The 22,153-nt window shown below is 42.9% G+C and overlaps 1 protein-coding gene across 1 annotated transcript; it reads right to left on the bottom strand.

Annotated features, from left to right (window-relative positions):
• Positions 1-30: 30 nt before the first annotated feature.
• Positions 31-20,462, bottom strand: LOC111954601 (FKBP prolyl isomerase 1B). Its single transcript, XM_023974462.2, has 4 exons — positions 20,206-20,462; positions 19,036-19,083; positions 1,657-1,769; positions 31-1,518 (listed from the first exon to the last, which is right to left on the bottom strand). The coding sequence occupies exons 1-4, from the start codon at positions 20,240-20,242 to the stop codon at positions 1,390-1,392; spliced, it is 327 nt and encodes a 108-aa protein (XP_023830230.1). The 5' UTR covers positions 20,243-20,462; the 3' UTR covers positions 31-1,389.
• Between the last annotated feature and the right edge of the window lie 1,691 nt (positions 20,463-22,153).

Genomic DNA, 22,153 nt, shown 5'->3' with positions numbered 1-22,153 from the left:
CACAACTCAAGTTCACAGATTTTCAATAAATAAGGTTCTCACAATTTTTATTAAGAGTTGATTGATTAAACAGTCATAGTATTCATAGGTTTTAAGAGTAGTACTGTACAGTGGATTAGGGTTTCTGATGTCCTTCATTTGTTCATAGGTGGCATTTTTGCAGTAAATGTTTACCAGGGATACAAAATGTACTAAAACACAGAAACATCAGTTATCCTTATGCAGGGCAGGGGTTTTTCATCACCATGTGACCTGACCAGGAACAATTGCAGGCCCTAGTTTTAGAGTGTTAAATTATGTTATTTAGGGAGGTCTCATGGTTAAGGAAAACTCCTGATCATTAAAGCTTTCAGCAAGACAGACCGTTAGACTGCGTTCATCCACCTCTGGCCTGCTCGCCTCCCTACCTCTGAGGAAGTACAGTTCCCGCTCAGCCCAGTCAAAACTGTTCGCTGCTCTGGCACCCCAATGGTGGAACAAACTCCCTCACGACGCCAGGTCAGCGGAGTCAATCACCACCTTCCGGAGACACCTGAAACCCCACCTCTTTAAGGAATACCTAGGATAGGATAAAGTAATCCTTCTAACCCCCCCCCCCTTAAAAGAGTTAGATGCACTATTGTAAAGTGGTTGTTCCACTGGATATCATAAGGTGAATGCACCAATTTGTAAGTCGCTCTGGATAAGAGCGTCTGCTAAATGACTTAAATGTAAATGTAATGTAAATGTTATCAAAAGTGGCAATGCAGACAGTGGTTGGTAATGCCCAGTCAAGATACGACAGGGTTCTCCAACTCTGGTCCTGGAGAGCTACTGGAGTGTGTATGCCTTTGATCCAGACCAGCACTAACACACCTTCAATCTGCATTCGTACTGGGCTGGAACAAAAGCCATACCCAGTAGCTCTCCCGACCAGAGTAGAGGAACCCTGAGATACAGAGTGTTGTACTGTTACACCTTATTTGAGCTTTGAAAAACAGTAAGGCAGTGACTTTCCATTGTAATATATTACCGCATTCATCGGATGTTTCTTTGTCATATGCAGATTCAAGAAAATGTACAACCTAAAATGAAAGGGAAACATTTTGAAAAATAAAAACAATGCTCATGGACATTAAAAACATTAAAGCAAAGAGGAAGCCAAACTATGGTATCGTCAGTGTGTAAAAAATCTAAAATCTGTTTAGCGGCAGACAGCATCCATCTACAATGACACAAAGTTGGCAACAAAGCAGTAGATCCTTTAACTGTTGAGAAGTTGAAGATGCTAAAAATCAAAAGGAGCGTTGGTCGATGGTATGGAGCAGTGTTACCCCCTCAAAGGGAAGGTAGTGAGTGACCTTTTAGGCCCTAGTTGACCTTTCACCCCTGACCCCAGAGAGGGGTCACTCACTCCAGCTTAAGGAGCTCAACATCGAAGATGAGAGTGGCGTTGGGGGGGATGACACCGGGGTGACCTGTGGCTCCATAGGCCATATCCGGCGTGCAGGTGATCTTCGCCCGCTGGCCCACGCTCATCTGGGGGAGACAGAGGGAGGAAGACAACAGGTAGAGGAATTGTCAACACTTGCTTATCATGTGTTGCAATATTAACATAAAATATCATGAGTACAGAGATGGAGTGACACTATCTGCTGTAAGACGATGCCATCTCACCTGTGCGATTCCTTCCTCCCAGCCCTTGATGACTTCCTGTCGCCCGATCTTGAACTTGAAGGGCTTGTTTCTGTCTCGAGAAGAGTCAAACTTCTTCCCATTCTGCAGCATACCTGGCAGAGAAATCACACAAACACTTAACTCAATGATCTTCCGAGGTACAGGTAGGTGTTTGAAAGTTCTTGTTTATTCATGTATTCTGCTTTATATGAGTACTACTGTGTACACGTGAGTGTGCTTGTGGAATCATTTGAACACAAAACAAGGCCTACACAAGTATATTTTCCACACAGATCAATTCCATTCCAGTCATTCAAACGTTTCCCCTCGAAACAAACTAAAACAAAACAGAGCACTGGTTTTGCATGAGGTCAGGAAATCCTTCACCTCTGCTGCAAGAAATACTGTCTTGAATGCCTCGGGAATCATAGCATTCCAAATTCCAACATCAAAGGCTTCGGGGAAAGGCGGATTCTGATAACAGGGCTGGCACTAAAACAGGAGTAATTCCACTGGGCTTCCTTATCCAGGTCCTGGGCTCGTTTCAATGATCCAAATGAACAAAGGGAATGTGAAATATGAGGCAGTGGCCTAGTTCTTTCTCTGGATTATCTCTGACGGTTAACTAGGCCATGTCTAGCCTGCATCTAGACCACAGGGGAAACAGACAGATAGACAGACAGGGAGAAACAGTAGTGGCACAACAATTACTGTGCACATGAAAATCTGTCCATTCAGGCATGCTAAGAACGTTAGGTCCAGAAAAACGGAGACCGAGACACTGTGTGCGTGAAGAACAACCATTTTACCTTTCACAGGCCGGGGTAGAATACTGACACGAGTATTACTGAGACAAAATCCTAATGATAATAATCCAGGGCAATGTGGCTGAAGCCATGTGAGAATGTGCCAATTTGCGCTTGCAGAAAGCAGACCATTAGAAATACGGTCATGATAAATAAAAGATTTTTCCTAGCCCTGCAGTAAATTGAAGAAATATTGATGTCAACATTAAGCAGACATACGGGACTATAATAGCCCGTGCAGAAGGGTAGACTAGACTGTTCCAGAAGCACCTATGGTTGGACCGATCCAATCTCATCTGTCCCACGGTATTAAATGTCACAGCAAACATGAACCATGTTGCTCCACGCAGCAAATCTTGCTGAATGAAGAAAAAAAATACAACTCTAACAAAACCCATGACAGTTCAGCATGTCAATCTGAAGAACTTGTCACGTCTCGTAAAATTGTCGCTAATGTGCGTTTACCATCGTTTCCAAGTTTTAGTCAAATAACATGATTCATTTCTGCCACCGTCACAGTAGACAGACATAACAGCAGCGTAAATAGTTGGCAATAAAACGACCAGTCAGTCAGGAGACAGTTCACCCAAAGAGATGTGAGTCTTGTACAGTACTGGCTGCTTCTCCTCATTCACTCCCCCTAAACTTAGTAGGACCGCAAGCTTCCAAGAATCCCTGCCTGTGGGGTCACTGGGCAGAGGTCCAAGCCTGGAGCCGACGGGTCCACAGACCACACAGTGATTACCATCTGTTAATACTGTCTCTCCCCTGGCCAGACTGGTTACAGGCACAGTAAAGTGCTCCTGAAGATGGAAACATTCAGTCACATATACAGTGGGGAGAACAAGTATTTGATACACTGACAATTTTGCAGGTTTTCCTACTTACAAAGCATGTAGAGGTCTGTAATTTTTATCATAGGTACACTTCAACTGTGAGAGAAGGAATCTAAAACAAGAATCCAGAAAATCACATTGTATGATTTTTAAGTAATTAATTTGCATTTTATTGCATGACATAAGTATTTGATACATCAGAAAAGCAGAACTGAATATTTGGTACAGAAACCTTAGTTTGCAATTACAGAGATCATACGTTTCCTGTAGTTCTTGACCAGGTTTGCACACACTGCAGCAGGGATTTTGGCCCACTCCTCCATACAGACCTTCTCCAGATCCTTCAGGTTTCGGGGCTGTCGCTGGGCAATACGGACTTTCGGCTCCCTCCAAAGATTTTCTATTGGGTTCAGGTCTGGAGACTGGCTAGGCCACTCCAGGACCTTGAGATGCTTCTTACGGAGCCACTCCTTAGTTGCCCTGGCTGTGTGTTTCGGGTCGTTGTCATGCTGGAAGACCCAGCCACGACCCATCTTCAATGCTCTTACTGAGGGAAGGAGGTTGTTGGTCAAGATCTCGCGATACATGGCCCCATCCATCCTCCCCTCAATACGGTGCAGTCGTCCTGTCCCCTTTGCAGAAAAGCATCCCCAAAGAATGATGTTTCCACCTCCATGCTTCACGGTTGGGATGGTGTTCTTGGGGTTGTACTCATCCTTCTATTCCTCCAAACACGGCGAGTGGAGTTTAGAGCAAAAAGCTCTATTTTTGTCTCATCAGACCACATGACCTTCTCCCATTCCTCCTCTGGATCATCCAGATGGTCATTGGCAAACTTCAGACGGGCCTGGACATGCGCTGGCTTGAGCAGGGGGACCTTGCGTGCGCTGCAGGATTTTAATCCATGACGGCGTAGTGTGTTACTAATGGTTTTCTTTGAGACTGTGGTCCCAGCTCTCTTCAGGTCATTGACCAGGTCCTGCCGTGTAGTTCTGGGCTGATCCCTCACATTCCTCATGATCATTGATGCCCCACGAGGTGAGATCTTGCATGGAGCCCCAGACCGAGGGTGATTGACCGTCATCTTGAACTTCTTCCATTTTCTAATAATTGTGCCAACAGTTGTTGCCTTCTCACCAAGCTGCTTGGCTATTGTCCTGTAGCCCATCCCAGCCTTGTACAGGTCTACAATTTATCCCTGATGTCCTTACACAGCTCTCTGGTCTTGGCCATTGTGGAGAGGTTGGAGTCTGTTTGATTGAGTGTGTGGACAGGTGTCTTTTATACAGGTAACGAGTTCAAACAGGTGCAGTTAATACAGGTAATGAGTGGAGAACAGGAGGGCTTCTTAAAGAAAAACTAACAGGTCTGTGAGAGCCGGAATTCTTACTGGTTGGTAGGTGCTCAAATACTTATGTCATGCAATAAAATGCAAATTAATTACTTAAAAATCATACAATGTTATTTTCTGGATTTTTGTTTTAGATTCCGTCTCTCACAGTTGAAGTGTACCTATGATAAAAATGACAGACCTCTACATGCTTTGTAAGTATGAAAACCTGCAAAATCGGCAGTGTATCAAATACTTGTTCTCCCCACTGTATATCTTTTTTTAAACACAGTGAAACAGGGCTAGGATGTTTATTTCGTATGCAGGCTGGAAATTGCTAGGGACCTCACTATATGGTTTATCACGATACGATATGTATTGCGATTCTCACAATTCTGTATGTTTTGCGATTCGATACTGATTTTATTGCCATTCGATGTTCCAAACATATTGCTCACCATATGTCTGCTGCAGAGGGACAAGAGAGAGCCACATGAAAATGTGTTTTGATCAGTCATGGAAATAAAACTTTTGGAAAACAAATTTGTCTCCCTATTGAAAAGAAGATGGAGAACAAGCTGCGAAGGAAAAATACTGGAGTTTTGGTGGAGGTAAAAGGAAACTAGAACCAAAATAATATTGCGATATTGTCAAAACAATATGACATAGTCAACAAAATAATATCCTGTAATGTAACTATTTTTTACCCCATCATTAATGCAACATAGGTCCTATTTTCTCCCAAGCAGCAATGATATGGCCAGTTCCAAAGTAAAGTGGTTCTTAGAATTAAATTATTAAGACTCCTTTGCTGAACAGGTGAAAAGGTGGCTGTGTTTCAAAAACACAACTTAACCTATGTCTACCAGTATATCAAACATTAGTACACCAAACATTAAGAGCACCTTCCTAATATTGAGTTGCACCCCATTCTTGATACACACAGGAAACTGTTGAGTGTGAAAAACCCAGCAGCGTTGCAGTTCTTGACACAAACCGGTGCGCCGGGCACATACTACCATACCCCGTTCAAAAGGCACTTAAATATTTTGTCTTGCCCATTCACCCTCTGAATGGCACACACACACAATCCATGTCTTAATTGTCTCAAGGATATAAAATCCTTCTTTAACCTGTCCCCTCCACTTCATCTACATTGATTGAAGTGGATTTAACAAGTGACATGAATAAGGAGGATCATAGCTTTCACCTGGTCAGTCTGTCATGGAAAGAGCAGGTGTTCTTAATGTTTTGGATGTTCAGTGTATATAAGCAGCTTGGAAAGTAAAGCCCACCCTATCTGACAAAATAAATAAATAAATTCCCAGTCTGTTTCACTTTTAAGAAAATAAAGCCAGTCCAATAATTTATCTTCCTGCAGCAAAATGCAGAGAGCCCACATTATCTTGGTTGAGTCAGGGTGGGGTCGTATGAAAATAAAAACAGGCTTCTTCCTTCCCTGTTACTGCAGCACAGTTCCAGACCCTCTTGGATATCAGGCAGGCGATAAGTGACTAGTAGACAGTGTAGAAAGCATGACAAACTGGGCCGGCTAAATCCCTGGTTCTCTGCTTGGGTTGGGGGTTAAAATACCCAGGGAAGACCCATGTGTGCCCAAAATGGCACCCTATTCCCTATATAGTGCCCTATACTTTAGGCAGAGCCACACAGGGTTGCCACATAGGGTTCTGACTAAATGTAGTGCACTATATAGAGAATAGGGCACCTTCTAAATTTTGGCCTCCAGACCCTCTTGAGTAGTGTGGGATCTCAAAGGGGCTCAGTCTCAGGCTATCCAGCCCAGCTAGGCTATTTATACTCTGTTTTCTGTATCTGTGTCTCAGACCACACGTCACACAGACAAGCCTCTCGTCCCCTGGGGCCCAGAGATGTAAGGAGATAGCACACGTACGCCATCTGTCTGCAACATGCTTTTATAGACATGTTGGCACATCATGGGGCTGTGAACAAGTAAACTCAGCAAAAAAAGGAAACGTCATCTCGCTGTCAACTGCGTTTATTTTCAGCAAACTTAACATGTGTAAAAATTTGTATGAACATAACAAGATTCAACAACTGAGACATAAACTGAACAAGTTCCACAGACATGTGACTAACAGAAATTAAATAATGTGTCCCTGAACAAAGGGGGGGGGTGACTAACAGAAATTGAATAATGTGTCCCTGAAGAAAGGGGGGGGGGGGGGTAAAAATCAAAAGTAACAGTCAGTATCTGGTGTGGCCACCAGCTGCATTAAGTACTGCAGTGCATCTCCTTCTCATGGACTGCACCAGATTTGCCAGTTCTTGCTGTGAGATGTTACCCCACTCTTCCACCAAGGCACCTGCAAGTTCCCGGACATTTCTGGGGGGAATGGCCCTGGCCCTCGCCGTCCGATCCAACAGGTCCCAGACGTGCTCAATGGGATTGAGATCCGGGCTCTTCGCTGGCCATGGCAGAACACTGACATTCCTGTCTTGCAGGAAATCACGCACAGAACGAGCAGTATGGCTGGTGGTATTGTCATGCTGGAGGGTCATGGCAGGATGAGCCTGCAAGAAGGGTACCACATAAGAGAGGAGGTCCTACTTCGATATGGAGGTGGATGGTCCATCATGGTCTGGGGCGGTGTGTCACAGCATCATCAGACTGAGCTTGTTGTCATTGCAGGCAATCTCAACGCTGTGCGTTACAGCTCATTCCTTCAATGATAAACGCGAATTCAACCATCACCCCTGGTGAGACAAAACCGCGACTCATCAGTGAAGAGCACTTTTTGCCAGTCCTGTCTGATCCAGCGACGGTGGGTTTGTGCCCATAGGTGACGTTGTTGCCGGTGATGTCTGGTGAGGACCTACCTTACAACAGGCCTACACGCCCTCAGTCCAGCCTCTCTCAGCCTATTGCGGACAGTCTGAGCACTGATGGAGGGATTGGTGTAACTCGAGCAGTTGTTGTTGCCATCCTGTACCTGTCCCGCAGGTGTGATGTTCGGTTGTACCGATCCTGTGCAGGTGTTGTTACACATGGTCTGCCACTGCGAAGACGATCAGCTGTCCATCCTGTCTCCCTGTAGCGCTGTCTTAGGCGTCTCATAGTACGGACACTGCAATTTATTGCCCTGACCACATCTGCAGTCCTCATGCCTCCTTGCAGCATGCCTAAGGCATGTTTACGCAGATGAGCAGGGACCCTGGGCATCTTTCTTTTGGTGTTTTTCAGGGTCAGTAGAAAGGCCTCTTTAGTGTCCTAAGTTTTCATAACTGTGACCTTAATTGCCTACCGTCTGTACGCTGTTAGTGTCTTAACGGCCGTTCCACAGGTGCATGTTCATGAATGCATGGGAAACAGTGTTAAAACCCTTTACAATGAAGATCTGTGAAGTTATTTGGATTTTTACAAATGATCTTTGAAAGACAGTTTGGGGAGGGTGACCTGTACTGCAGTATTAATTAGCACAGTCTCTGCTGCTATTTACTTCCATAGCACCTCGTGGCAATAGGCCTAATCATTAAAATACATGAGAAAGAAGCACTGCTGGGAGTCAGTGTGACATTCAGCCGTGCTCTTAGTAAGTTGTTGTATCTACTAATACACTACAGTACTGTATGGGGGGGGGGGGGTTTAGTAGGACCATACCATCTGTGCAGTAATGAAAATATAATGATAATAATTATACACAAGGCTTTAAAGTGTTCAGAGGAATAAGTGAAGGCTAGGACTACTATCTGTGAGTTATATTTAACCGTTTTGCACTATGGTTCTCACTCTGATCAGTATTCTGTTCAATCTCCCTGTCTGGAAGGCAATCCCAACTCCTGCTGGGCTGTGTCAAATCAAAATCAATGAGGGTTGGGCCCTGATGGATAACATGGCCTCTTGCCCATTACTCACCTACTGCCTGCCGGCAGTTGATGTGCAAATGTACAGTATATCTAAATATATCTAAAATGCATAAAAATTAACAGAGTGCAAATGCAGTATAGTACAGTTATTTTGTGTACAAAGTTCAGAGATGGCTTGTGCACCATAAAGTGCATAGCCCTTTAGTCTCTATGGGCCAGATAGCCAGTTGGTGAGGGCCACAGCATAGCCCTTTAGTCTCTATGGGCCAGTAGCCAGTTGGTGAGGGCCACAGCATAGCCCTTTAGTCTCTATGGGCCAGATAGCCAGTTGGTGAGGGCCACGGCATAGCCCTTTAGTCTCTATGGGCCAGATAGCCAGTTGGTGAGGGCCACAGCATAGCCCTTTAGTCTCTATGGGCCAGATAGCCAGTTGGTGAGGGCCACGGCCCGGGGGAAGAAACTGTTCAGGTGGCGGGAGGTTTTGGTCATGAGTGACCTGAACCGGCTGCCAGAAGAAGGCTAATTCGCTATTTTTCTATCCAAATATTATTTATAAAGAGAAGCATTATATTGTTAGATTATAGGAGTAGGCCTAAAACATTGTTCCTCATCTGACGCTCAACAGTCAGAGTCAGTTGGGGTGGCGGTGCGCAAGGAACACGATACGGGCAGAACATTTAAATAGCTTTTTTTTTTTTTACCAAATATTGCAATTTGACTTGCGATACAGATCAAAACACTTGGGTGAACTTTTGGGAATCTTAGTAATATAATTATTTAGATTTAGAAGCAAAGTGTAAAGCAGCATAGTTCTTGTTTTGAACAATCTGACTGCATTTGACCTAACAGATCAGCATGCAAACGTATAATACATCTAAAAGTGGGGAGGAGGAACTGTGCTGCTTGAGTGACAGGGGGTAAGGTTGTGTGTATGTGGGAAGCAGCTGCAAGAGGATTATACACAGAGTGTACAAAACATTAGGACTACCTGCTCTTTCCATGACATAGACTGACCAGGTGAATCCAGGTGAAAGATATGATCCCTTATTGATGTCACCTTCCATCCACTTCCATCAGTGTAGATGAAGGGGAGGAGACCGTTTAAAGAAGGATTTTTAAGACTTGAGACAACTGAGACATGGATTGTGTATGTGTGCCATCTAGAGGGTGAATGGGCAAGGCAAAAATATTTAAGTGCCAGGCGCATCAGTTTGAGTGTGTCAAGAACTGCAACGCTGCTGGGTTTTTCATGCTCAACAGTTTCCCGTGTGTATCAAGAATGGTCCACCACCCAAAGGACATCCAGCCAACTTGATACAACTGTGTGAAGCATTGTAGTCAACATGGGCCAGCATCCATGTGGAACGCTTGACACCTTGTAGAGTCCATGCCCGACGAGTAAATGCTGTTCTGAGGGCAAAAGGGGGTGCAACTCAATATTAAGAAGGCGATTCTAATGTTTTATACATTCAGTGTAGATGAATGCAATGCACCACCAACTCAAAACATCTTCCTGCGGCTATGAGGAGAGAACGAGAGCGACCGAGATAGAGAGAGACGGAGATAGACTGAGAGATACTGCTGTGCTCAGGCCTGGTCTCCTGCAGTACTCTATATAAAGGCCTGCGGTGCAGCTGTGTTGTCTGCAGGGGAGTTGACCCTATTACTGGAGCACGAATGCAAAGTTTGCATTCTGTCTCTCCGTCTTTCTTTTTCAGTCTCTCTCTATCTCCTCTCTCTCTCTCGCGCAATTCAATTCAGTAGACTTTGACATGGCAAGTTAAATTACTTACATTGTCAAAGTACACATATAACAACAATGGTGGGACCAACAGCAATAAGGCATCAATAATAGTAGTAGTAGTAGTGGAAATGGTAGTACCATTAACAGAAACAATATTAATGATAATAATAATAGCAAAATAAATAGTAGTAGGCTAGTCAATGGCATGATATGAACGTTTTGACATTATATTGCATTTCAGGTTGTGGCAGGAGACCACATACAGTATTTGGCTGCCAAAACTGCACAGTTTGGGTTTTCACCCAGTAAATATATATATATATATATATATATATATATTTATAGGTCTTAATCTTTCATAGTTTCAAATTCTTTGTACTGAATGATCATTTTGGGAAAGAAAGATTTTCTTAGGTCTGAGTATTTGTCACAGTGTAAACAGCGTTTCCCAAACTCGGTCCTCGGGATCCCAAGTTGTGCACATTTAGTTTTTTGCCCAAACACTACACAGCTAATTCAAATGATCAAAGCTTGGTGATTAGTTGATTATTTGAATCAGCTGTGTAGTGCTCGGGCAAAACGTGCACCACTTGGGGTCCCGAGGACCAAGTCTGGGAAACCCTGGTGTAATAGGAAATCGCAGCTCTGTCTCTACCTCTCCCCGGGGGCAGAGTGAGCACAGCCTGTCCTCTCTGGGCAGCCAGGTTTGCCTGTGATGACCGGTTTCTATAGCCAAAATTCTCACAGAGTCTGTACCTAATTAGTGTTTTCCTCAGTTTTCTATCACTCACAGCGGTCAGATAGTCTGCCACCATGTACTGTATGTTTATAGCCAAATAGCATTGATTTCCATTTTTTTGTGGTGTCTTTCCAATAAGTGATTTATTTTTATCTTTGCTTTGTGATAATTTGGTTGGGCCAGACTTTCGGAGCTCTATCCTGAGGCTCTATGGGGTTAGTTTGGGTTAGTGAACTGAGCCTCAGAACCAGATGGCTGATGGGACTCTTCTCTTGTTTCACCTCTTGACATCGTAGGGCTGTGTGATAAAATGTTTCAGGGTCGCTTGTTTTGAGATGGTTGTAAAATTTGATGGCTCTTTTTTTTCAATTCGAATAAGGAGGGGGTATTGGCCCAATTCTACTCTACATGCATTATTTTGAGTTTTTCTTTGCACTTGCAATAAAAAATGTTGCATTGGATGTTTGTCCCCATTTGGTAAATTCATTATTAGAGTGTGGATCCCATACTTCACTGCCATATAGAGGAATTGGTTCTATAACTGACTGGAACATTTTGAGCCAGATTCTAATTTAAATTTTAATGTTCCTTTAATTCTTCTTGCTTTGTCTCTATGCTCGTTCACAGCCATACGAAAGCTACCTGTGTTGCTGATATTTAGTCCTAGATACATGTCGTTTTTGGTGTGTTGTAATACTACTGTTTCCAAATATAATTTATATTTGTGATCCTGATTTCCGGACCTCTTTTATATTCTTTTTTTTTTTTTGGAGAGCCCAATTCTGACAGAACCGGTGCAGATAATCTAGGTGCTGCTGTTAACTCCTCCTTAGTAGGTGACAGCAGCACCAGGTCATCTGCATGCAGCAGCCACATGATTTCAGTGATGTGTAGGGTGAGGCCAGGTGCTGCAGATTCTTCTAATGTTTTTGCCAGTTCATTAATGTAGATGTTAAAAAGTGTTGGACTAATTGAGCAGCCCTGTTTCACTCCACATCCCTAAGAGAATAAGTATGTTTGCTTGTTGCCAATTTTAACCGCGCATTTTTTTTTTTTGTGTGTATATTGATTTAATAACGTCATATGTTTTCCCTCCAATGCCACTTTTATTTAGGTTTATAAAAATATATATTTGTGCCTAATTGAATCAAATGCTTTTTTYAAGTCTACAAAACATCAGTAGATTATGCCTTRGTTTTGCTTGATCTGTTTGTCAATTAGAGTTGAGGGTATAAATGTGGTCTATTATGCAGTAATTTGTCACGTTCCTGACCTTATTTCCTTTGTTTAGCCTTGTTTAGTTGGTCAGGACGTGAGCTGGGTGGGCATTCTATGTTATGTGTTTCTATGTTGGGTCCATTGTATTAGCCTGATATGGTTCTCAATCAGGGGCAGGTGTTTTACGTTTCCTCTGATTGAGAACCATATTAAGGTAGGCTGTTCTCACTGTTTGTTGGTGGGTGATTGTTGCTGTGTCTGTTTCACCACACGGTACTGTTTCGTTTGTTCCTACCTGTTCGTGCGTTCATGTTTTATGTTCTCAAGTTCAGGTCTGTTCACGTCGTTTTTGTATTTTGTCAGTGTTCTGTTTTGTTGGATATCATTAAAATTCGACATCATGAACATTCACCACGCTGCGCCTTGGTCCTCCTCTCTTCCACCTAAAGACGAGCGTTACATAATTCTGTAAAAATTCAATCTGGCTTCTGCTCAGGACGTTGTGTTCACCAAGGAAATGAAGTAGTCTGCTATTTATGATACTGTAGAGAATTTTCCCCCAAGTTTCTGTTAATGCAAATTCCTCTAATGTGGGTCAGTWTTTAGTACAGTTTTATAGATTGGTGTGATCAATCCTTGGTTCCAAATATCSGGGGAAATACCTGCAGTGAGGATAATGTTGGTCTGTATAATTGATCATCTAAAAWACCGTCGGCACCWCAGGCCTTTTTGGGTTGTAGAGTACATTGTTTTTTTCAATAGTTCTTGTTTTGTAATTGGGATATCCACAGGATTCTGATAGTCTTTGACCACTGATTCAAGGATTTATAATGTCTTGTATATCCTTTTGTTCCGGGCTCTTTGTTATATTGCTGTAGAGGTTTGCAAAGTAATTACTCCACATATCACCATATTGGATAGCCAATTTAATCATGTGGTTTGTTTAATTAATTCAAATTATCCCAGAAGTGGTTTGATTCTATAGATTCCTCAATTATATCCATCAGATTTATAATGTGCTGTTCCTTTTTTGTTCTTAGGGTGTTTGTATTGCTTCAGAGCTTCCCCATAATAAAGGTGTATATTTTTGTTGTCTGGATCTCTGTTGATTAGATATTTGTCAATGACTTCATTTAGATTTCTGCAATCATTATCAAACCATGTATTATCTATTATTTTTGGTTTGCTCTTATGTTTCTTTAGGATTAGCCAAGGAGGCTAATCCTAAATTTGTATTAAAAAATAATAATTTTAAAAAAGTGTTTCTTTTTCTAAACAGCCAAATGTACACCTTCTTTGGAGAATGTTATGTAGTTCCCCAGAACAGTTGAGCCAGTCACGTTTGTTTGTAAATTGCACGAGAGAAAGCAGAAGCAGCTGAATCCAGCTGTCTCTTGACAGGGGGTTGCATTTTATATTGAAAGTAAAGTGTTTTTTTGCTTCAATAGAGTGATCAGGCATGTACAACTATACTTTTCTTTTACAGAAAATACACTAGTGCAACACATTCGGCAGAAAAACTATCTTAATTTTCATCACGACAACAGAAATGCAACACTATGTGGCTGGCAGCCACACAAGTAAATGAGCTTACAATGAAAAAGGAGAAAAGGGGATACCTTGACAGATGTACAACAATGTATTCAACTGAAATGTGTCTTTCACATTTACCCAACCGCTCTGAATCAGAGAGGTGCGGGGGCTACCTTAATCAACATCCACGTCTTTGGGGTTACTGGCCCAAAAAACGATGCATGGCCATCATATCTCTAATGTTTAGGCCTATCATAGGAAATGTAGCTGGCTACATTCTTTCTAACGTTTTGCTTAAAGTTAATCTTGTATTTTACCTGCGAAAAATAGACTAGCTACACCGAGAGAAAAGTAAAGGAGAAAAGTAGCTACACATRCGTCAGAGCGCTATCTGCTGATAGAATGCCCGTTACTGAATTCTCATCCGAGTTTAGAAGTGCATCTGAAGCACAAAATTAGTCTGATGCCGAGCAGAAATTACAATATGAAGCATTTTAGATCTGCATTTACAAAACGCAGCAAGATATATTTTTTTCCCTGTGTGAAAAATGCAGAATTCTGAGTAAACAAGACCCCCAAGTTTAACTTGCTAAGTAAGTGGCTGAATTAATAAGGTAACGGGGCATCATATTGTGTTAGCTTTCTGCTGTGTTTGAGAAGCCAAAGCCCTTTGGATTAGTTATTTGTACAGCTGCCACTGCTATCTTGATTTCCTTGCATTTTTTTATCCTCTCCGTTCTCAGCCCGTCTGCTCCTCCTCAATCTTCTCTGAGCAGAGCAGGCAGGCCCATTGCCCTAGCGASTCCAGACAGACACAGCATGCAGCTGGAGAGCCAGTAATGTCTCTCGTTCGCATTAGTTTGTGAATGTCCAAACTCACCAAAAAGGACATTTCGGTAGCTCCTATAGATGTATAACTTTGAGCTGGATTGCCTGTCTTTGCAATTCATTTATTTTCATTTGCGTTCGTTAGCATATTTAGCTAGCAGCCTCCATACAATTTTTTGGTGCCCCCTTGTGTACTAAACCGGTAATACCGTAAATCCCGGGGTGAGAGAAAGACGGTATGATGATATGAAAATCTGGATACCCCCCAACCCTACTAATCTCCCACTCTAGAATGGAAAAAGTCTCTTCATTGAAGTAGGGTAACAGAGGGTTTTTAACCATTCGATCGCTGCTGCACCGATGCCAAGGAAACCGTTTTTGTTTGTCTGCTGCTAGCTAGCTCTAACAGCTCAAAAACCAGCAWAAAGAGTGAAAYACCTTCAAAAAAAAWTCTATATGGTCCCTTCCTTTGCTGATATAACAGCCTCGACTCTTCTGGGAAGGCTTTCCACTAGATGTTGGAATATTGCTGCAGGGACTTGCTTCCATTCAGCCACAAGAGCATTAGTGAGGTCAGMCACTGATGTTGGGCGATTATGCCTGGCTCACAGTCGGAGTGTTTGATGGGGTTGAGGTCAGGACTCTGTGCAGGCCAATCAAGTTCTTCCACACTGATCTCGACAAACCATTTCTATATGGACCTTGCTTCGTGCAAAGGACTATTGTCATGTTGAAACAGGAAAGGGCCTTCCCCAAACTGTTGCCACAAAGTTGGAAGCACAGAATCGTCTAGAATGTCATTCTATGCTGTAGCGTTAAGCTTTCCCTTCACTGGAACGAAGGGGCCTAGTCCGAACCATGAAAACAGCCCCAGACCATTATTCCTCCTCCACCAAACTTTACAGTTGGCACTATGCATTCGGGCAGGTAACCTTCTCCTGGCATCCGCCAAACCTAGATTTGTCCGTCGAACTGCCAGATGGTAAAGCGTGATTCATCACTCCAGATAACGCGTTTCCACTGCTCCAGAGACCAATGTCGGCAAGCTTTACACCACTCCAAGCGACGCTTGGCATTGCGCATSGTGATCTTAGACTTGTGTGCAGCTGCTCACCCGTGGAAACCCATTTAATGAATCTCCCGATGAACAGTTATTGTGCTGACGTTGCTTCCAGAGGCAGTTAGGAACTCAGTAGTGGGTGTTGCAACCGAGGACAGACCATTTTTTACGTGCTATGCGCTTCAGTGGTAACGTTCTGTGAGCTTGTGTGGCCTACCACTWCGCGGCTGAGCCATTGTTGCTCCTAGACGTTTCCACTTCAAAATAATGTGGCACTTACAGTTGACCGGGCAGCTCTAGTAGGGCAGAGATTTGACGAACTGACCTGTTGGAAAGGTGGCATCCTATGACGGTGCCACGGTGAAAGTCACTGAGCTCTTCAGTAAGGCCATTCTACTGCCAATGTTTGTCTATGGAGATTGTATGGCTGTGTCATCGATTTTATACACCTGTCAGCAATGGGTGTGGCTGAAATAGCCGAATCSACTAATATGAAGGCGTGTCCACATACTTTTGTATATATAGTGTAGCTCTATGCTCACTCTACCTAGTTGTAAATAATGTACAGTATGTGAACTGGGTGGATGCCCTAATGGGTTTAGTACCCAATGCATATGGATGACCAGTAAATTAATCTTCCCAGTCACTTGTCCGGCACCAAACAGAGACCCTGATATATAGTATATATAGAATAGGCTACATACAGTAGGCTACAAAACACACTTCCCAATGAAACTGACTCACCAAATGAAGAAGACGAAGCATAGGCTACTCACCGGTGATGGCAGATGCGCTCGTGCCAATATCTCAAGAATCGKTCAAAAGTGTGTTAGGCTCTATGGWAAGATTAGTCTTTGCTTTTCAAACAGTTGGCCTAATGTTTTTCTCACAATTGTATTTAGAACATTTGTGAAAGGCAAACTGACAGCTGCAACCAACCATAGAAATATAATCCATAGAAGGTAGTTCCCATTCCAGTCAGGACTGGCAGCTATTGCTAGTGTTCCCATTAGTTTAACAGTCAAAGTGCCAGGGTTAGAGGCTCCAAAATCCTTCTGTGGATTACATCTATGGCCGCAACTCAACATGCTGTTCTATATTTGGCACATGTGCTGCCCAAATTGCGGGCTTCCCACTGTAAGTACTTGTGATAAAACTTAATCCATAGCTATTTTTTTAGAAGCTATTGATCCTCTGTAGCTAAATTATGCTCTCTGGTGTAGTATTTTGTAATTATTTTATTTACAGTGRATTCGGAAAGTATTCAGACCCCTTGACTTTTTCCACATTTTGTTACGTTATAGCCTTATTCTAAAATAGATTAAARATTTTTTTACTCATCAATCTACATACAATACTCCCGTAAGGAAAAACTGGTTTTTAGAAATTTTTGCAAATGTATTAAACATTAAAAACTGAAATATKATTCAGAGACTCCTGCYTTGTCTTGGCTGTGTGCTTAAGGTCATTGGTCCTGAGCGCTCTGGAGCAGGTTTTAATCAAGGATCTCTCTGTACTTTGCTCCGTTCCTCGTTCCCTCGATCCTGACTAGTCTCTCAGTCCCTGCATCTGAAAAACTTCCCCACAGCATGAAGCTGCCACCACCATGCTTCACCGTAGGGATGGTGCCAGGTTTCCTCCAGATGTGATGCTTGGCATTCAGGCCAAAGAGTTCAATCTTGGTTTCATCAGACCAGAGAATCTTGTGCCTCGTGGTCTGAGAGACTTTAGGTGCCTTATGGCAAACTCCAAGCTGGCTGTCATGTGTTGTTTTCCTGAGGAGTGGTGTCCTTCTGGCCACTCTACCATAAAGGCCTGATTGGTGGAGTGCTGCAGAGATGGTTGTCCTTCTGGAAGGTTCTACCATCTCCACAGAGGAGCTCTGTCAGAGTGACCATCGGGTTCTTGGGTCACCTCCCTGACCAAGGCCCTTCTCCCCCGATTGCTCAGTTTGGCCGGGCGGCCATCTCTAGGAAGGGTCTTGGRGGTTCCAAACTTCTTCCATTTAAGAATGATGGAGGCCACTGTGTTCTTGGGGACCTGTGCCTCAACACAATCCTGTCTCAGAGCTCTACGGACAATTCCTTCAACCTCATTGCTTGATTTTTGCTCTGACATGCACTGTCAACTGTGGGACCTTATATAGACAGGTGTATGCCGTTCCAAATCATGTCCAATCAATTGAATTTACCACAGGTGGACACCAATCAAGTTGAAGAAACATCTCAAGGATGACCAATGGAAACAGGGGGCACCTGAGCTCAATTTTCGAGTCTCATTGCAAAGGGTCTGAATACTTATGTAAATAAGGTATCTGTTGTTGTTTTTTTTWWATATATTTGCTCAAATTTCTAAAAACCTGTTTTCGCTTTGTCATTATGGGGTATTGTAGGTATGGGGTATTTTAGAATAAAATGTGGAAGGAGGGAAGGGGTCTGAATACTTTCTGAATGCACTGTATGTCTGTTCAGACAGGAGTAATATAATTGTTTATTTTACCTTTATTTAACTAGGCAAGTCAGTTAAGAACAAATTCTTATTTACAATGATGGCCAAAAGGCCTCCTGCGGGGACAGGGGCTGGGATTAAAAATATATAAATACAGGACAAAACACACATTGAGACAAGAGAGACAACACAACACTACATAAAGAGAGACCTAAGACAACAACATAACATGGTAGCAACACAACATGACAACAACATGGTAGCAACACAACATGGTAGCAGTACAAAACATGGTACAAACATTATTGGTCCCAGACAACAGCATAAAGGGCAAGAAGGTAGAGACAACGATACATCACACAAAGCAGCCACAACTGTCAGTAAGAGTGTCCATGATTGAGTCTTTGAATGAAGATATTGCCCCCGCAAAAAATGTCTAGCATAATTTTGGCAAAATTATTTATATTTATCAGCACCCCTACTTCCTGCTGCTATGTCTCTCTCTCTCTTTTTATCGCTCTCACTCTCTCTAAACTACTGCACTGACCTGCAAAAAACTAAACTCAGAAGGAACAGGGCCAGGACCTCATTAGGAGTCTTCATTACTACCGCTCTCACTCACTGCCTTCTCGGCAACAATAAACCAAACAGCAATCAATCACTCAACATAATGACAAAGTGTTGAGCTGTAAATGTATCACCACCAAACATTAACAGTGTATTAAACTTGACTTGTTGTAGAGTTCAAGCCATGTCTTCAAAGTGACAAGTGGCACATAAACTGGCGCACACACACACGCAGGTCATATACACATAATAAACATGTAATAAACATGTAATCACCAAGACAGAATGTTGACATTTACTTCCCGTTTCCTGTCTGACCTGGTTGTCTGGGAGACGACCCTGAGACATAAAATGGCCCACCTAGTAAAAAAAATTAAATTGTACATTCATTTCCCAACCAGATGCTCTGTCACACACTCTTTACCTGTGTAATGGACGACACATGTCTGGCCCTTCTTTGGGAAAGTCCTTGCTGTTGAAAAGAAAACAAACAATAGTGGGTAGATTGTAGTGCGTGCGCGGTAGGCTCTAATCTCCCTCATGTGTGTGCAATCTTTTACACCCTGCAGCCTAATAGAGTAAGGAGCTAATAGATGAACAATGCCTGGCTGGATTAAGTCTGTCTGTGTGTTGTTATGTCTGAGCCAGGAAAGCTTAACCCTTATCCATGTATAGTAGACCTATTTCCAAACTATTCAATCCTAATGTATTAATCAACTGGTTATTATTGGTTATTATTGTCCCGGAGACATGAAGATCTGAGTGTGTGGAATATGCCTTAAATTATAGAAAGGAAAGGTGAGAGAGGATGCAAGGAGCCACAGATGAAAGGGAGAAAAATACTTTGTCAGAGTGTAAGCATGTGGTGTACAGGTGTATTGTAGGTTGTGTGTCTGCGGGAAAAACTTGCTTTACCAAAGAGCAGTGATTTCCTATGGGGTATTCTGTTGTGGTATTGGTGGTATGGCAGACTGTAATAATAGGATGTGTCTTAGCCATGGCGTGATTAGTTATGATGTTGTTACATCAAATCATTAGCTGTAACATCTTATTGCTTTAGCTAAAAGCATACACACATGTAGCTTTGCAGTTTTCTGGCTGTATAATAGCGGAATAATCTATCCTACTTCAAATACCGACAAAAAGCAGGAATTCCACGAGCTGGTCTGGGAAGAACGCTGGCTGGCTATAAATGCCGAGTGTTCTAGATCGAGATTGGTCTGAATGTGCTGATCGAGAGGGTCAGTGCAATCCGGGGTTGGGACGTCACTACCCTAAACCCTAACCTASCCAAAAACAATTAAAAATGTTAACCTCAAATCTGATAGGGACGTCCCAAGGAACCCTGATAACATGGACAGTACAGAGAGATGAACATTTCGAAGGCTTGAGAAATAAATGTTGTGGAGTATGTAGGCCTGGTAAAATTGTAACTAACTACTTTGCAACGGCTGTAAATCCGTAAAACGTTACCACAGTATATGATAATACTGCATTTCCCACAATTTCGTAATCACTAAATGAATAAGCATATAACGTTACTGCACAACAATCCAAAATCTAAACAACGCCAAAATGTAGCAAAAAAACTCACCATCTCCTGGGGATATTGTTTCAATTTCCACACCCATTATGATACAAAGCCGACGGTGTTTGCTAAAGCATCAAATAAAGCAGGTTTGGTTTCTACTGTCTAGTCTATTTCGGTGGCTAAAAATGTGCAAGCTACGGCAATGCTGACCACTGATCGAATCCACTAGTCTGAGAAATGCAAGATTGTATTTGCCTGGCTATCGAGAATAGACTCCTTGCTCCGGCCAAACACTACGCCACGCCCACGGACGTTATGCGGTGTTCAGATGCTATCCACGTGCCGCGTTCAACGATTGAGGAACTCAGAAATGTCAGAGTTTCCTAGTTCCGAKTAGTATATGAACGCCGCATAAACCCAGCGAAATAATTGAGTGTGTTGTCAGGCTAAAATCACAGAGATTCTAAACCCAGAGGCGCAACATCGTGAGACTTCGGGAATGCTTGCGAAACATACCAAACAGACGCGGCCGGAGTTTGGGTTTGAGATGTCAATGAGAGCAGTGAACAAATATTCCTTAGTTGTTAATTTTCTCGAAATCTAAAGGCACAACCTAGATTCGAGCCAGTGTGTTACGTACTTTAACATGTTATTACTCCAACCTCGTGAAAGTGATGAACTGACACGTTTTTATTTTCGTCAAAAACAACTTAAAATGGAAGGAGTGCCTTTGATTTGACGGCCTGCACATGCGTAGTTTGGCGCGAGACAATAGTTTGACTCGATTACGTGTTTCTACCAATTACGCTTATACACCCAATTGGTTTCTATGCTGCGTTCAAATGCTAGTTGGAAATAGGATATTTGTAAATTACCAAATTGCTGACTCGTTGAAGATGCCATGTGTATAACTACAACCAGTTAGTAAGTCGGAAATGTCCGAGTTTTCTAGTTCTGACTAATACTTGAACACGGCATTAGCTAGCCAACGTCGCCATCGTGTGTTGTCATGTTTGCTGCCTTGGTATGTTGTTGTCATAGGTCTCTCTTTATATATATTGTTATGTTGTCTCTTTTGTTGTGATATGTGTTTTGTCCTATATATATATATATATATATATATATATAAACTCAGCAAAAAAAGAAATGTCCTCTCACTGTCAACTGCGTTAATTTTAAGCAAACTTAACATGTGTAAAAATATTGTATGAACATAACAAGATTCAACAACTGAGACATAAACTGAACAAGTTCCACAGACATGTGACTAACAGAAATTGAATAATGTGTAACAGTAACAGTAACAGTCAGTAACAGTCAGTATCTGGTGTGGCCACCAGCTGCATTAAGTACTGCAGTGCATCTCCATTTGCCATGGAGTAATACCAGCTGTGAGATATTACCCCACTCTTTCCACCAAGCACCTGCAAGTTCCCGTACATTTCTGGGGGAATGGCCCTCACCGTCCGATCCAACAGGTCCCAGATGTGCTCAATGGGATTGAGATCCGGGCTCTTCGCTGGCCATGGCAGAACACTGACATCCTGTCTTGCAGGAAATCACGCACAGAAACGAGCAGTATGGCTGGTGGCATTGTCATGCTGGAGGTCATGTCAGGATGAGCCTGCAGGAAGGTACCACATGAGGGAGGAGGATGTCGTCCCTGTAACGCACAGCGTTGAGATTGCCTGCAATGACAACAAGCTCAGTCCGATGATGCTGTGACACACCGCCCCAGACCATGATGGACCTTCCACCTCCAAATCGATCCCGCTCCAGAGTACAGGCCTTGGTGTAACGCTCATTCCTTCAACGATAAACGCGAATCCGACCATCACCCCTGGTGAGACAAAACCGCGACTCGTCAGTGAAGAGCACTTTTTGCCAGTCCTGTCTGGTCCAGCGACGGTGGGTTTGTGKCSWTAGGTGACGTTGTTGCCGGTGATGTCTGGCCTTACAACAGGCCTACAAGCCCTCAGTCCTGCTCGCTGAAGTGTTTTAGGAAGCGTTT

Source organism: Salvelinus sp. IW2-2015, linkage group LG28 (assembly GCF_002910315.2).
Source record: "Salvelinus sp. IW2-2015 linkage group LG28, ASM291031v2, whole genome shotgun sequence".
NCBI classification, from domain to species: domain Eukaryota; kingdom Metazoa; phylum Chordata; class Actinopteri; order Salmoniformes; family Salmonidae; genus Salvelinus; species Salvelinus sp. IW2-2015.
This window is presented reverse-complemented; position numbering and strand designations above follow the sequence as displayed.